General features: G+C 42.0%; 1 protein-coding gene across 1 annotated transcript in view; it reads left to right on the plus strand.

Annotated features, from left to right (window-relative positions):
* wdfy3 (WD repeat and FYVE domain containing 3) overlaps positions 1-17,313 on the plus strand; it is a 74,249-nt gene that overhangs the window by 8,441 nt on the left and 48,495 nt on the right. Inside the window, exons 5-16 of the mRNA XM_080466530.1 lie at positions 13-205; positions 768-954; positions 1,044-1,210; positions 3,227-3,706; positions 4,112-4,222; positions 5,088-5,281; positions 8,305-8,576; positions 8,725-8,922; positions 9,855-9,938; positions 12,298-12,490; positions 12,583-12,797; positions 14,869-14,981. Of these exons, the coding sequence (XP_080322656.1) occupies positions 13-205; positions 768-954; positions 1,044-1,210; positions 3,227-3,706; positions 4,112-4,222; positions 5,088-5,281; positions 8,305-8,576; positions 8,725-8,922; positions 9,855-9,938; positions 12,298-12,490; positions 12,583-12,797; positions 14,869-14,981 (2,407 nt within the window). The remainder of the gene's footprint in view (positions 1-12; positions 206-767; positions 955-1,043; positions 1,211-3,226; positions 3,707-4,111; positions 4,223-5,087; positions 5,282-8,304; positions 8,577-8,724; positions 8,923-9,854; positions 9,939-12,297; positions 12,491-12,582; positions 12,798-14,868; positions 14,982-17,313) is intronic.

Raw genomic sequence — 17,313 nt, forward strand, 5'->3', positions numbered from 1 at the left:
CTCTTCCCGTAGATCCTGGTGAAGCTCTGCACCTTCGTGTCTCCGGCCGAGGAGCTGGCCCAGAAGGACGACCTCCAGCTACTCTTCAGTGCCATCACCTCCTGGTGCCCCCCCCACAACCTGCCCTGGAGGAGGAGCGCCGGCGAGGTGCTGACCACCATCTCCAGACACGGCCTCAGCGTCAACGTGGTCAAATACATCCATGGTGCGTACACACGGCCGTTCTTCACATGCGGTGGAATTAAAGTCTCACATTTCAGATTAGGAGCAAATTGCAGTTTAGGATTATTGATCTTTCGGTACTTTTGATTTAGTTATTTGTATTTTGTTCTAATGTTGTGCTGCAATACTATTTCACAAAAGGCTTTAAATTGAAACATTTTTTAAGTTCTTATTTAGCTTTTTTTTTGTCGTTACAATGACATTTTTTTGTGTTGTCAGAAAACGTGACAAACATTGTTTTTATAAATGGTGTTTTAGTCTTTAGATCATACATCTTATGAGATGAAAATGTGAAAATTAGTGGTTCTTTGGTCCAAACAACATTCTTTCTCTCAATATTTAACAAAAGAGATTATTGGTTAAACCTGAAGAAATCAGTGAATACAATCAAACTAACTAATAGATATGAACAGAGAATACAAAAACACACAAAAAAAAATTTAAATCCACATCGTGAAAGAAGTTAGGAGCACAAAAGCAAGCTGCCAGTGCCTCATTATGGCTTGTATTATTAACATCATGTCCTGCCTCACTTCCATCCACAGAGAAGGAGTGTCTGGCCACGTGTGTGCAGAACATGCAGCAGTCGGACGACCTCTCGCCTCTGGAGATCGTGGAGATGTTCACCGGCCTCTCCTGCTTCCTCAAAGACTCCAGCGACGTGTCGCAGACCCTGCTGGACGATTTCAGAATGTGTCAGGGTTACGCCTTCCTCTGTGACCTCATGCTCAGGTAAAACCTCGACTCCTCATCACTGCAGCACGTCTGCTTCTTTATCCTGTTACTTCTTCCAAACGCGAATCCTCCTCTTGTGGATCCAGGCTGGAGCAGGCCAAGGAGGATGAATCGAAGGATGCACTGAAGGACCTGGTGAACCTGGTCACGTGTCTGTCCACGTATGGAGTGATGGAGCTGAAACCTGCCGGCCTCACCACGGGGGCCCCGTTTCTGCTGCCGGGATTCATCCTCCCACAGTCCTCCGGGAAAGGTACGCCACTTATAGAGGGCCAATGGCATCAACTGACATTAAACTAATGGTTTAAGTTACACTTTCAATAAACTCACTCATACATGTGTTATAATAAAACTGTAGCGCTCAATAATGTATTGTTGGTAAAAACACAACTCCTCATGAAGCCAATAATGTCTCACTAACTCTGTATGAAAATTTCACAACCATAACTGAGTAGATCCAAAGTGTCCTCAATTAGTGAATATGACGATGACACCATCCACTTCACTTTTTTTGATAAATTACATTAAAACTGTAAAACCAAACATTTTCCCAAAGGATTTTTTTAATGCTCCAAGAATAGAATAACTATAACGTTCATCAAGCCTATACCGTCATAGTTTAGACCATTTTAAATTAAATTAAGTCAATAATGTAATAAAATATTTGGAATTCTGACAACTATTCCATCCACTATACCTATTATAGACAAGCAAACCACACAAATCCTCCACACAAATCTTTATATTTCCTCAAGAAAATGCACCCGTATTTATACATTATTGCATTTTTAACTGCAGTTTTTAAAATTAAAAAAAAAAATGTAATGGTAATTTAATCATTTAAGAACTTAATACATTATTAGCGATTGTTTCGATGATAATGGATCAAATATCTTTTTACACTATTGACAGGTTATTGGGTTTATTGGCTTTATTACATTGGAAAAGGTCAAAATTATTTTTGTTTATTACAGAAAGCATTTACAAAGATAAAGATGATACATTTTTATAGCTTTGTTAACTGTTGGCAGCTGTTGGGACCACAGCTTTCACGTTTCTGCCCTCACACACGGTCAGTCGCTGCATTCTGTATCCGCACGCACTCCCGTGTTTACCCACTTAATGACACTTCCAGCTGTGTGCTCAATCATCTCCACAAGCCATCACGCTACGAGTCTCCGCTTTCACACGTCATTAACCCGCCACATCGGACTAATCACTGTGTACTTTCACCATTTCAACCTGTCTTTTCTTGAACGTGCTCCCGCCTATGAGTCACAGTTCATGGTTTTATCTTTTATACTAAAAGCCCAGAATGGAGGTCAGATCGTGTCTTGTATAGTTTATGTTTAACAGACATCTTTTATGTGTTTTTTTACTGTTACATTGTGGCACGCTTGTGCATTTCTTGTGTGAAAAATGTTTTGGTTTTTATTTAAAAGCAATACACATCATAGTTCAAGAATACAACAGAGTGACCAGCAGGGAATTACTGATGTCGCTGTTCCTTTAGTAGTTACCGCCATAGTGCAAGCAAAATTATAGAAAGTGACGTATATATTTGTCTGGTTTGGCCGAGATGTATTGAAGAGAACCCAACAAAGGCTCATAATCCCGAAAGAGCCCTTTTTGACTCTTTACAGTAGTTGTCATTGGTGCTATGCAGAGCGATTGTAGGACAGCTCCACAGTCCAAATCAAATCAAGTAACACTGTTGAAACTCTTTTAAATAGTGATGCGAATACACAACCAAACTGTTAAAAAGTATTAAAATAAAACACTAGAAAAACAGAAGAGCAGCTATAACAACAGCTTCACTGAAAGGTACCTCCATAGTGCAAACAAAATTCCTAAATGTGAGGTATTTATTCACCTGTTTTGTCCCAGATGTCTGGAGAAGAATCCCACAAAGGCCCATAATTGTGATACTTTTGCTGAAAAAGCCACATTCGAGGCCAACTTGAGTCAGTTAAGTAATTGATATTAAAAAAGCACGAGAAAAACAGCAGAACAGGTGTAACAGCAGCTTCACTGATGAATGCATAATTTTTTCTGATATACTTCCCTCCTTTAGTCCCCCACAGTGCAAACATTTCCAAAACCTCTGTTGCATTTATTTGATTTAATAATCTGCCTTGGTAAAGAAGCAGAGTCCAAAGGGAGCTTGTCATGCTGATGAAGGAAACCATCGAAAAGGGCAGGAAGCACGTCTGCGGTCCTCCATAGTCCTAAAAGACCCTCCTGTTTTGCTTCTTCTTGCGTCCCTCAGGCCACACAGTGCGTAACATCCAGGCCTTCGCCGTGCTGCAGAACGCCTTCCTGCGGGCCAAGACCAACCGTCTGGCCTGCATGCTGCTGGACGCCATCGGGAACGTCTACGCCGCCGAGCCGGCCAACTACTTCATCCTGGAGTCGCAGCACACCCTGTCACAGTTCGCCGAGCGCGTGGCCAAGCTCCCGGAGGCCCAGGGCAAGTACTTCGAGCTGCTGGAGTTCGTGGTCTTCAGCCTCAACTACGTGCCGTGCAAGGAGCTGTTCAGCGTCAGCGTGCTGCTCAAGTCCAGCACGTCGCACGCCTGCAGCATCACCGCCGTCCAGACGCTGCTGAAGCTCTCCAGGCACGACCCGGTGTTCAGCGACGTGCTGCGCGAGGTGGGCCTGCTGGAGGTGCTGGTCAACCTGCTGCACAAGTACGCCGCCTTGCTCAAGGACCCGACGACGCAGCAGCAGCCGCACAACAACGACCAAGGTGAGATTTTTGTGTGTTTTATGTACATATTGAGCTTTCTGTCGCTTCAGTTGGGCCCAGTGTGGACTGCTGAGGTGACTTTGACCTTGTGTCCTCTCATTAACCGAATATTGGCAGAAAGCCTTGAGCGAATCTCTTCCAAGTCAGCAGACATGTTCACTGTCACTCCGAGATGATCTGATTAAGCTCCGATGGCTCCAGCGTAAAGGCCAAGGTCACTCACAGACCTTGTGTTTCATCATTAATATGAAAAAAATCTGTTTCTGAAATAGTTCAGTCTTACTTTTTTTTACTTTTGTTGCCTTTTTTTTGTATTGTTTACTCTGTATGTTTATAATGCAGTCCTGATCGTGCACATTGACCTCTCCTCCCCTCTCTTTCTGTCCGTCTTCTGACTATATTTAGCCGACAGTAAAAACAACACAGTGGCAGAGGAGCAGAAGCAGTTGGCCTGGCTGGTGATGGAGACACTGACTGTGCTGCTGCAGGGCTCCAACACCACAAACACTAATGCTGGTAAACACACACTCGCACGCTTGGCAAACACGTTCACACAGAAATGGAAGGGGATAAATGAATCATGAATAAATTAAAGTGGTTTGCGGTGCATACAAATTGTTTTGCTGCACAAGTTAATAAGGAAGTGTTTTCATTTAGATTTGAGGTAATTTAATGACTGTAAACTTTGAGACACCAGGAGTTTTTGGAACAAACTGAAATACATCATCAGCCAACATGTGTTATTAACGGTGATGAAGGCAAATTAGACAAGCCGGCTATGATAATGAACAATGATAACTGATAAATCAGATCCCCCCTGAGTGCTGCGGTTAGCGCTGAAGCTCGCATAGCAATATGAAGTCTCACCTGCGTCTATTTTAAACTGTTTATAGCTAGATTTCCAAACCTTAGCTGAGTGACGTCAAAGACGTTACGTGCCATAATGAAACCACTTTGTAGAATCTTTAGCCCCGTTTACACGACAGCGATGCTCGGAGCCACTGAAAATGCAACTTCCATACGGATGTCCGGGTACTCGTCATCGTTAATGTTTATAGTGTATTGTTCCCTGTTTGCATGTGTGTGTGTGGTTTCATTACAAAAACAACCACCAGCGCTATCTTGTGGCCTGGCATGCTAACTACAATGTTTTCAGCTGGTTTTTTTAAATTAAATTTTTTTTAGCAGTTTTAGCTGCTCTAGCCATTTTAGCCAAGAGTCTTTTTTTGAAAATCAAGTATGCAAATTAAAAAAAAAAACATAGAGCCTCATGTGGCTCTAGATCGACATGTTGCAGACTCCTTAGACGAGATCTAAGATGTTGTTTTGTAAAAGGTTTGAGTCCTTTTCAGTTTTCCGTCCTGCTTCCTTTTCCCTCCAGCCCTCTTCAGAGAGTTCGGTGGCGCTCGTTGTGTCCACAACATCGTGAAGTATCGGCAGTGTCGGGAGCACGCCCTGCTCATCATCCAGCAGCTCATCCTGTCGCCCAGCGGAGACGATGACATGGGGACGCTGCTCGGACTCATGCACTCGGCGCCGTCCAGCGAACTGCAGCTGAAGACGGACATACTGAAGGTAACAAGGGAAACTGGCTCCATCTTTCACTTCAAAACTGTCCCTGGTTATTACTCGTTGAATTCTTTCATTTTGACACAAAGCGATATTGGCAAACAATGGAGACCAAATAAGAAGCAGCAAAACTCTGACAGTGGATTTCAGTGAGAAGCTACAGGAAAGGAAAGTCTGTAATTTCAAAAATCAATATGCATTTGAAGCCCTGCTCACTGTAATTGCCTTCAAACCAGGAGCACTGACAATTCAATGCGCATAAAACCATATATCTCACACACACACACACACACACACACACACACACACACACACACACACACACACACACACACACACACACACACACACACACACACACACACGCACACACAAGCACAGAGAGGGTGAGAAGGCGGCTCATTTTCTGTAGCATAATTGCATTTTCAGATCGCAGTTCTTCCGACGAGGTAATTCTCGAGCCTTCAGTAGGCTTCAGATGGATTAACTCGTCAGCATTTTATTCCACTTTAAGTAATCACGGATTAGCATTATAATGCTATAAAAAAAGATTCAATCTTATTTAAGTAAAATAATTTGATCTTCTATCTCTATCCTTTCGTATTTATGTTGTGTTGACTGTCTCTGATGATCAAGATATTTCTAATCCTCACTCTTATATGTGGCTTCTAGCATTAATTTGAGTAATTTCTCTTGTCTGTAATACATCTCAGTATCTCTTGTACTGAGAGGTTTTTATCCAAAGTTCAGTATTCTTTATTTTTAAAGGAGAATGCAATCAAATCAGTTTTAATTTCACAAAAATGTCTCGAGTAGCAGAGCAGTTCACTCGACAGACACCCCCACAGTGCGAGCATATTGTGGAAATCTTCGATTAGTTGGCTGGCAAGGATTAGGATTTTCCCAAACTATGTCATATTCCTGACAGATTGGGCCCAAACTTCACCACAGAGTAGAGCAGAAAAGCGCAAATTATAACCCTATGAGGGTTCTCCCATAGTCCGAAATGCCTTCATTGGAAAACTTTGTTTTAAGACATAATATCATCAAAACAGCAAACATAAATAAACAGGATCCTGAAAATTATGAATCACGTCTGAAACTAAATTAAAACCAGACAGAAAACAACAAAACATCTGTACACCGCTGTTGAAGGAGTTTCTTTTTTTAATGACACTCCCACAGTGCAAACATTTGAAAAACCGCAGTTCAAATTATTCTCTATGAGCAGTCAGAATCTGATAGTCTTGGTGGGTTTTGGGAAGTAACCACGTCACCGTCTTTCAGAAAGCCACATACTTTACTGCCTAACATTTCGTGCCAAGTCGTCCTCCATAGTCCAAACTAATCCAGTTTGTTGTTTCCTACACCTGCTTTCAGCTTTTAGTCCAACGTGGATACCTCCATGATTAATGCTCCTGCAGCCCATTTCCACAGCGTTTCCAGGGTTTTGTCGATCCAGCTCTTAACTATTGAGTCCATTGTAGACACTGTAATGCTCAATGTTATGCAGATAAGCTGCAGGCATATGTTCAGCACATGCTGAGCTTCACCAATGACAAAGTGGAGGTTTTTTCCTCATTTCTTTCCCTTTGGAAAAAGCCATTTTAAAAAGCCTCCAATAATACCAGAGTGTGATTTCTTTCATTCGTGTCTACGCAGCACTTCAGCGCCATCATTCATGTATTTCATCTGTCACCGACCTGCAGCGTTCCCTCCACTTTTTTTGTTGCTAATTAAAAACTTTGCCTGTCACCCTGCTTCTCTGGCTCCGGGCTGTGTTTAGATCCCCACACTCCCTATGTAGGTTACAGCTTGATGTTTCACTTTGGGTTTCTTGCAAATGTGTATGATAAAACCTTAAAAAGAATATGTGGGAGGAAGATGCAGTCGGTGCGTTGAGGCAAAGGAACCACAGGGGGCTCATAAATATGTCAGCGCAGGAGAAGAATGAGTTAGACATCCGACTGAATGAGGTGCTAACAAACAACTGACTCCACGAATGTTCGTGGAATGGATCGGATGAAAAAGTGAGTTTAAGTCATAAAAAGAAAGTGGTCTCTGGATCAGTTTGTGCTAAAAGAAACACTACAAATAGAATTCTTAGCATTGGGCAAGTTAATGAGAAAACAGCTCAGAGTTAGTTCTTTTAAAAGTAGTGCAATTTCGGAGCATTTTGGGTGTCTGTTTATACAACTGTGCTCGGAGTCATTGAAAACGGCTCCTAATATAAGATGTAACTTTTTGAAAACACACCGACTCAAGCTTTGTGGAAACAGGAGAAAACACAACTTTTTGAAAAAGCTGCTACTGTGCATGCGCAGCACGGCCGCAGTAGAAAGTTCTTTTGTACATGTGCAAGTAGATGGACGATAACAACAATGTTGGCCTCCAGAGTGCCATGACTCCCAGTCCTTATTCTCCTGGGACTTGGTGGTTGTATAGTTGAGAGTCACTGTAACAGTCCAACTATGTCATCTGTCCATATGCACGTCAGTGTACTCGCCATTGTTATTGTTTATATCGTGTTGGTCTCGGCACACTTGTGTGTGTAGTTAGTGTCAAAACACGAATTAATTCAGAAAATTGTACAAAGCAGTGGTGTTCACAAAGTACAAGGAGGACGGGCTGTAGACGGGTGTAAGGATGATATGTTATTTATCTATATTTCTATTTACTGGTTTGTTTTTGTTGTTTTTTTTTTTTTTGTGATTTCTTGTAAAGAATATAGATATAGACTTTTTTGGTGTGTGTGTGTATGAAATACAGGGGTACAGTTGACTGTTGGTTGAGGTGATTATGGGGTAGGAGTAAATAAGCGCTGCTTCTTTTTTTTCTTTTTTTTGCTTTGTTTGCTTTGCTTTGCTTTGCTCTGTTATGTTTGTTGTTTGTTTGTGTTAGTTTATCTTTCTTTTGTTATGTACCCACATGTCCGAAATAAACAAAACAAAAAAAAATTGTTTCATTACAGAAACAACCACCTCGGGAACCACTTTGGTTTTTCTAATCATGTATTTGGTCTCTGTCAGGCTTTGCTGGTGGTGCTTAAAGAGAGCCACCGGACCCGCACCGTGTTCCGCAAGGTGGGCGGCTTCGTGTACGTGACCTCGCTGCTGGTGGCGATGGAGCGCTCGCTGTGCCAGCCGCCGCGGCACGGCTGGGAGCGCGTCAACCAGAACCAGGTGTTCGAGCTCCTGCACACGGTCTTCTGCACGCTCACCGCCGCCATGCGCTACGAGCCGGCCAACTCGCACTTCTTCCGCACCGAGATCCAGTACGAGAAGCTGGCTGACGCCGTGAGGTGAGGTTGACGATTGTTTTTTTGTTTGTTTTGTTTTTCTCATTCTCATCGACTGTTACCGAGACAGACTCCAAAGACAGACGCCATGTTGAGTTGTTCTGATCTTTTGTGAGACCTCATATTTTGAGCCTGGCTTTCCGTCCTGCAGGCTGCTGGGATGTTTCTCTGACACCAAAAAGCTGGGAGCCACCAGCGTGTTCCCTTCCAACGCTCAGCCGTTCCAGAGGCTGCTGGAGGACGAGGCGGCCCCGGGAGGCTGTGCAGGGGACAACGTGTGTCCCACCCTCAAACATTGCAGCAAGCTCTTCATCTACCTGTATAAGATGGCCACCGACTCCTTTGACAGGTCTGTGCACCCAAAGCAAATGTACGAGAATCTGCTCCAGGGCAGGGTACATCAGATTTTACTCCCGAATCGAAAGGAGGAGGCAGAAGATCAACTGTGGAGGAGAACAACAACAAAAACAGTGCTGTGAGGAGTCAGGATTAACAGAATTACTCACACACTTTTTAGAATAAAGTGGGAGTTTTCAGGATCGAGCGTGAATTTTGACACTAAAGTGGGACTTTTTGGAATAAAGTGGGACTTTTTAGAATTAATAATAATAATAATAATAATCCATCAGGCTTTGAGTTTTCTTTTTTTAAAATGAGAGTTTTTGGAATAAAGTAAGAGTTTTTAAAACAAAGTGGGAGTTTTATGAATAAAATTTAAGATTTCAGGTTTAAATGGAAGTTTTTAAAATAAAGCCAATAGTGAATCTTGTAGAACACTGAGGAAAATGTGGGCAATGATGGAAAACAACCACCTTTTCTTGACGTGACCTGAATGCCCCTCACAGAATTGGGAATTTTTTAACACAAACCCGCCAGATTTCTCTTTTTCTAAATCACATCTTCAATCCGTCTGCATGAGCCTCACTAATACAGTGAAGTCAGACCTGCAGAGGAAACATACTGTGATGATTTGTTGTTTGTGGACGACTCCTCGTAGTAAACTGGTGTGTAGCTGCTGTTGTGTCTCTGTCCCTGCTGGAGCTCTGATCAGTTTTCTTCTGTCAACTTTCCACTAACATCTCCTTTCCTTCTTCTCTCTCTGTGTTTTCCTTCTAACCTCTGGTGCTGTCTGGCTCTTCATCCTCGGTGTGGCTCGTCTGCACGGCTGCGTGTGTCTTCCACTTTGTTTGTTTTTTTTGTTTTATGGATCGAATGCATCTTATTGTGTGTCTTTTTTTTTGTTTTTAAATTGAATGTGTGCGTGCGTGTGCTGCCGTGCAGTCGTGCCGAGCACGTGCCTCCCTGCCTGACTCACGAAACGTCGCTGCCCTCCCCCTGGGGCACGCCGGCACTCACCAGAAAGAGGTAGCTACCTTCCTCACCCTCACCCACCGTCCTCACCCTCTGCAGAGCTGCAGGGAGGGAAGTGTGTGTTTCTGCAGGCTGCAGAGGAAGTTACAGTCAGCTGGTTTCCTCAACCTATGAAAGGGACTCTTTTCTAGTAGGGTTTTAGCTGCAGAAAAGTAAAAAAAAAAATTTGAACTTAGAAGCAGCAATCCAAGGAAAGAAAAACTTATTTAGAAACTTGCTGTGTTTTTGAAATACAAACAGACACACATGCACACAGAGAACAATATGATGTAAACACTCATTTAATCTCTCTGCTGCATGCAAGAAATGTCTCCACGTATGCAGACGATGGTATTGGAAACGTTTGAACCGATGAACATAAACAGAAATCCAGTTGATGTAATCTCCTGAAACATGAGCTGTCCCCTCAGGGGAAATGTCAACATGTGTTTAACCTCACCGTTTGTCCTCATATTCTGTGAACACCCAACACTGTAACAGTAGCTATGTGACAGAAAGTACCAGAAGAGATGCCCTCTAAAGACTTTCCCATGCTATAAAGTTGCAATGTTAGCTCTCATCTGCTTCATTCTCTCTGTTTCTTTCTCCTTTTTACTTATTTCTCACTAAAGCCAGTGTTTGCATTTGTTCTTCAGATATCAAAATAGTGTGAATGTCTCAGTTTGATCTGGATCTCCTTTGTATATTCACATCTTACTGTGTGGATCAGCTCCAAGACCGTATTCATCCGATGTCTGTTGCAGCGGAAATAGCAGAAATGTTAATAATTATTTTAGCATGCCTGCCAGGCCACAACTTGGTGCTGTTGTTTGTTTTTGGAAAAAAAAACACACAGTATGCACGCAGTGATCCCCATTTCCACAAAGACAGAGTTTGCAAAAATTTTCCCTTTGGGAACCATTTTCAAAAAGTTGCATTTTCAGTGGCTCTGAGCACCGTTGTCATGTAAACAAACCCCCAAAACGCAAGGGAAGTGTTCCATTCTCTTCCAAATGCGGCCTAAAGTTCCCAGTGCTTCCATATTTGCTGACTCAGCCTCTCTTCCTTATTTGGTATCAAACGAGTCTGAAAGCTGGAGTTTTTCTAAAGCATGCTTCTCGTTGCACATGATGCAAATGAAAAGATCTTCCAGCTTCTGTGACCTTGAACCAAGCAATTAGTCTTTAATACCCAAAGCTCGCAGTAGTTTTTTAGCTGACTCTGGCTTTTCAGCTCTGTATCTCTTGCGAAGAGGAGGGGATTTGTGACTCAGTAATTTCGATTGCAGAAACCCTGTAACTGCGATTTTGGCCTCGACTGGATCAGATGAATTTTTCCGAAGTTAGAAAAGTAAGTGGGGGGAGAACATGAAGCTTTTTTCTTCATAAAACAAACTTATTCCCGAATCTGTAGAAAGCAAAGGACAAGAAAAAGTGGCAATTACGGGTTAACACCCTGTTTTCTGTTGTTGCTGTTCAGATCACAGTAATATAAATAAATTGATCAATAACCCCTAAAAACTGAAGAATTTTAATTGATATTCTTATTTATATTTACTTGAATGTGTTCAATTTATCCATTGTTGCTTGTCAGCGAGGTCTTTCTTTGTTTTCCTGTTTTTCTTTCCTGAAATAATTGGCTGAAGATCGGTCGCCATACTGCCACCCAGTGGCCTAAACGGTAAAGCACTTTGCGGTAGCTATTTTTGTTTGAGTTGCTCGAAAGTTATGTCAGATTTTCGAAAGAGGTCTGAACTTTTTTGGAACTTTTTACTGGACTACAATGTGGCAAAAGTTTTTTCTGATTTATATTTTATGAATTCTAATTTTGTTTTAGTCTTTTCATTTTTTTCGCCTAATAGAAAATCTTTTACCTAATAGAAAATATACCGTATTTTCGGGACTATAAGTCTCACCTGATTGAAATTCTTCCTGGTTCTTCCTCATGAAGATTGTCTCAAACACTGTATTTTTCAATGATATTTAGGCTTCTTCTTTGATACTTTAAACTCATGCTGAACTATTCGTGTCAAGGTATGAATTATCAAAGAAAGCCTCAACCATATTTAATTATGAACAGTTGTTCCTAAAGGTCCATACAAACTGTAGAGGAACAGAAAAAAAAGTTTTTGCTCACGGCTGCAAGGAATGTCATTGCAATCTTGTGCAAAACTTATTTGATGATATACAAATGTTGTCAGACATTTGAAGTGTGAGGGGTTTATCCTGATTATGAAGCATTTCTTGAGAAAACCAACACATCTCGCCGTCCTCGAGTATTTGTGCACCTTAAGGCATCCCGTGTTAACCCTTGGTGAATATCTCGATATGAAAAGCTGAGCGTGACCTCTGTCCTCTCCCGTCTGTCCTCTCAGACATGGTTACTACGGTACGTCGGGCCCTCCCGCCCCGGTCAAAGTCCTGACCGACCTGAAGCTCCACCTGGCCAACGCCTCTCACCCCGCCTCGTCTTCCTCGTCCTCAAATGACATGGTGGTCATCCACCCGGGGGCCGTGCTGGCCATGCTGGACCTGCTGCCCTCCGTGTCGTCCGACAGCCAGCCGGAGGTGAGGGAACAGAAGCATGACGTGTATAAAAAGTGTTTTGACAGCATTCGCCGCTTGTAGCTCCAACCTCCCATTCCTCTGTCTCCTCCCAGCATGCCCTGGACCTCCAGCTGGCCGTGGCCAACAACCTGCAGCTGCTGGTGAACAGTGAGAGGAACCAGCAGGTTCTGTGCGAGGCTTGCCTCCACCAGCGGCTGCTGCAGCGATGCAGTCACGCCCTGGGCGATGAGGACCACCCGCTGCACCCGCCGCTGCAGAGGATCTTTGAGAGGCTGGCCTCGCAGGCCCTGCATCCGATGGCACTCAGGTACTGGACCTGCAATTATATCGCATTTTAATCTCAAAAAACGTATTCTTAGTGAGACGGTTGTTATTAAATTCAAGTTAGGTTTTAATTTCGTATGTCCAGTTAGCATGATAATATAGCTTAAAAGCATCAAAAACCTTTCTTTGATATGCAAAAATGAACATATGTATTATTCTTTGTCCATAATTAATGCACCTTAGCACACAAAGAAGATTCTTCTTCAAAAGCGCCCTCTTTATTACGCTGTTCAAATCAAGCATACAACAACTGAACAGGAAGTTAGGAAAACATGCATGTGCATTTCAGGCCCATGCAGACACTCCCACAATGCAGACGAAAATCCCATCGTGGCTTCATATCATCAGTACCGAAACGTAAAGTAAAACAAAATGTTGGTGATTTCAGTCTTTTAGAACTACATTTCTAAAATGAATTAATTTAAAAAAGGTAGTCAAAACCTAAATATAGCTGTTACAATAGTTTCCCACTAAAATTTCTATCCGCACAGCCAATTTAATATAAATAAATTAATAAAGTATTTATTTGATAAATAGGTGATAATAACCTGTTACAGCAGGTTCTCAGGCAGACACAGTGCAAACATAACTTTAAAAAGTGCAGTGCGTTTAATGATGTTCTTATAGATTAGATTTTTCTGGGTCTGGATTCTGAAAGGAAAAAGATATTATTCTAATAACTTACGGTTACCTAATGCAGGTTGAAGTAGAGATGGGACTATTTTGTTTTAGGCCCTGTTTACGCCGTTAACGCTTCAAAGTAAAAATTTCAGTTGCGATTTGGGTGTACGTTTCCACGACGTTTCCTGCTTTACTGAACCCATAATTCAGAAATTTGTCAACACTTGCCTTTGTATCACATATGGACACAACTTAGCAGATGGAATACGGCATCAAAAATCATTGATATCCACTGAATTTCTTGAAAAGCACAGATGCGTCGTGGCGCCTTCATTTCAGCATTCTGAATTCAGTCTGCTTTGACAGGTTTCAACATGTGATGCAGCTCTACATATTCATGCAGAATGAGGCGAGCCTCATTTCCCGCTTGACTGGTTAAGTGTGAGGAGCAGGACGGGGGGGTGAAGTTACTTGACATGCACGTGGTCGCCCGTTTTCATATGGAAATGTGACCCAGCCGCCTCACATTCTCTCCAAGTAATTGTGCTGGAGGGCAATGTATCCATATCTGTCACTCACCCCCCCCCCCCCCCCCCCCCCCCCCCCCCTTCATTATTCTGCCTCCATCATTCTTACTGCTTTCAAGTCACTCACCTGCCACTCATCCGTGTCAGTGATTCTCAAACACCTCTGACAATGATTGGTGATTTACTCTGTAATGACTGTGTCACTGATGGTTTTCAAAAGCCCTGTTTACACAACATTTTCAAGTGAAAACGCAAAGCTTTTGTTGTGTTTTGGGGTTCCGTTTACACAACACTGGTGCTCGGAACCACTGAAAATGCAATTTTTGGGGAAAATTACTCTCAAGGTGGAACTTTTGGAAAATGCTCAGAAACGTTACTATTGCGCGTGTGCACTACAGCCCTAATAAATCCCCTGGGACTTGGTAGTTTTATAGTGGAGAGTCACCTGTAATAACAATACAACTTGGTCATTTGTCGATATGGATGTTGTGTACGTGTACTGCATTATTAATATTTATAGGGTATTGTCCTCTGCACACACGTGTGTGTGGTTGAATTACAAAAACAACCCACAGCGCCAACTCGTGGTCGTGCATGCTAACTACGCTGTTTTTGCTGTTTCTATGTATACAGACATCATTTTCAAAAAAATCACCATGTAAACGCAAATCTTTACTGAACCGAAAACTCAAAAATAGATTTGTTGTCACGTGAAAACATTGTTGTGTAAATTGGGCCAAAGTGTGGTGGGATCCTCCCCTGGGGGGGCACCAGTGAGCTTATTTCTTGGAATTAAAACATTTTGAGTAGTAAAAGGTACGATAAAATTTTTCTTTGTTGGTGTGTTTTCCCTGCTGACACCACAGTAATCTGTCTCCTCCTCCTCCTCCTCCTCCTCCTCCTCAGGGAGTTCCTGCGTCTGGGAAACCCTCTGAACTGCGGCGCCTGGGACAAGAAGCTTCTGAAGCAGTACCGGGTCCACAAACCCAGCTCGCTCAGCTACGACGCCGAGATGAGAAGTAAGACCACGAGCAATTCCTCTCTGAGGTTCTCTCCCCGCCGCTTGGTTGAATATGATGATGGGCTGTTAGACCTTCACAGCTCTTTGTGAAACAATATCACATTAGGGCTCCATCCCAGTTTTACACAAAGTCTACATATACGGAAATACTGTATTTGACTTTTGAGCTCTTTTAAAGTTAAGTTTGTTTTCCACATTTTGAGATGGTTCAGCTCATCTGAGCTCCTAGAAAGTTCCGGTCTTCCTTAGTGGAAAGTTACCAGTTTAACAGTTTTTTTCATGTGTAATTTTCCCACTTATTGCAGTAATACTGTGATTTATACAAACACTTAAACAGATGATATTAATGTCTCTGAGCTCTCTTGTTCCAGAACAGTGCTCTTTCTCTCTGCCCTGATTAACACCAGCTGTGTCTGAGCCCTGTTAATTTTTTGTTTTTCATTTGTTCCTTCACATTTGCACTTTCCACGAGTAGAACTTTCTTTTTCTTCACTTAATTTTTCCTAATTGTACCTTCATTTTTGTACTTTTGACCTCTCTTCTGTGGCCATCAAATAATTAGGGCTGTAAATCTTTGAAAGTATTTTACTTCATTGTGCATTTCTTTTTTTAAATTAATTGTTTTTTTTTAAGGGTTTTTCAAGGTTATTAAGGCTGTTTGCACTTTTCCTTCATATTTAAACTTCTGTCATTTAAAATTCTCTGAGCATGAATGGTAACATCATTCATTAAAGTTCAATCTTTCGCCAGCTGTAGATTACTCATATTATTGCAATACGGATAAAAATGTGATATATTATGCAGCAATATTGCATATTTTCCATGTTCTTTCAATATGTCACAAAACGTTTGCTTGAATGACTTTGAATTTAGCTTCAGAAGTTCTTAGCAGAAATAAGCTGAAAACCTCTTTACAGTAGAAAACCGACCACACAAAGGCTCCAGATTTTTACTCATGTCTTTTAAAGTATCAGCAGGTCAAAAGGACGCCCTCCTCAAAAGTGAAGCTGGCAGTTTTTAATAGCTGAGAATTGGAGCACTTGGCCCACCGCGGCTCCACTCACTACAACTCTGAGCTGATAACGTCACCTGGGATTCATTCCCGTCTTTAACGGTGATGCAGGTTTCCTCCGGAGAGAAACTTTCTTTCCCTTGTAAAAGCTTGGAATTGCAGCATCGATCTTGAGGCAGTTTACAGGGGGACAGATCCCCTGGTGGAGGAGCATCCTCTCCTTTAATTACCTGGAGGAACTTACAGGGTCTGCTCAGGGAGGAAAAGCAACAGATCAGAAAGTCACTGGAGCAGATGTGACGTTTACATTTTGATACAGCGACACGGAGGAACAATTTACATTCAATCCGTTTTGAGTTTTCCCAGGTAATCCCAAACACATAATCTGCAGGTAACACACACTTGATGATCCAGGAGAAAAATACACAGTAGGTAATCCAGAGTAGGTAATCCACTTCAGATAATTCTCAGCAGGATCAAAACTTACTGACATTTTCCAGCATCCTCTTTTTCCAACATTTATTTAGAAAGAAAACTCACATAGACCTTTGTAATGAGAAAAAAACAAACTCCTTTAATAATCCCTAAGTCTTGGTCTTCTCCCCGTTTAAACAAGGACCGACGTGTGATTGTAGATCCACCACAAGTGGTTTGTTTTCCATTAGCAGCTGCTAATGTCTGTAATTTTCGGGGCTCCTCAGCTCGCTTTAATTACTCGCTGTTCCTCCTCCCAGTCGAGGATGGATATTAAATCCCTGCTAATTGCTGCTCTTCACAAGCAGCATCTATTACAGCACAAAGGATGTTAGTGTGTTTGCTGGTATTGATGGTGTCTGAGCCTGGTGTCCACTTTTTCTGCAACACTTTTAAATCCTGAGTCCTGAGGGTCGGATCCAACATCTGGAACAATGACTGCACATTTAGCATCACTCAGGGCTGTCGGAGGGTTGTTTTTAAAAAAAAAAACTAAAACATTTTCAGTCCATTTTCGACATTTCAAAATGCAAGAGTGTAAAATCAGTTTATTTTTTAACATATGGCTTTTACAAGTGTTCCTACGATGTGTAGTTAAGGTTAACTATGATTAGTTGATTAATACAGTACTAACAAAGCTACACTAGAATCCTTGGAGAAAGGTTGACTCTGTAATCTCAGGGTTTGACTTCAGGTTGTCATTTTAAATGAAAAATCTTTGTATAAAATCCACCAAGCTTCTCATGTAGATGTATAGATTACAAGCTTTCGCTCAAACATTCTTCAAATTCAGGTACGTCTGTGTGTTGTTTTTCAACACTCAAGCATATAACGTGCATTTATT

The sequence above is a fragment of the Lipophrys pholis genome, assembly GCF_963383615.2.
Source record: "Lipophrys pholis genome assembly, chromosome: 7".
NCBI lineage: Eukaryota > Metazoa > Chordata > Actinopteri > Blenniiformes > Blenniidae > Lipophrys > Lipophrys pholis.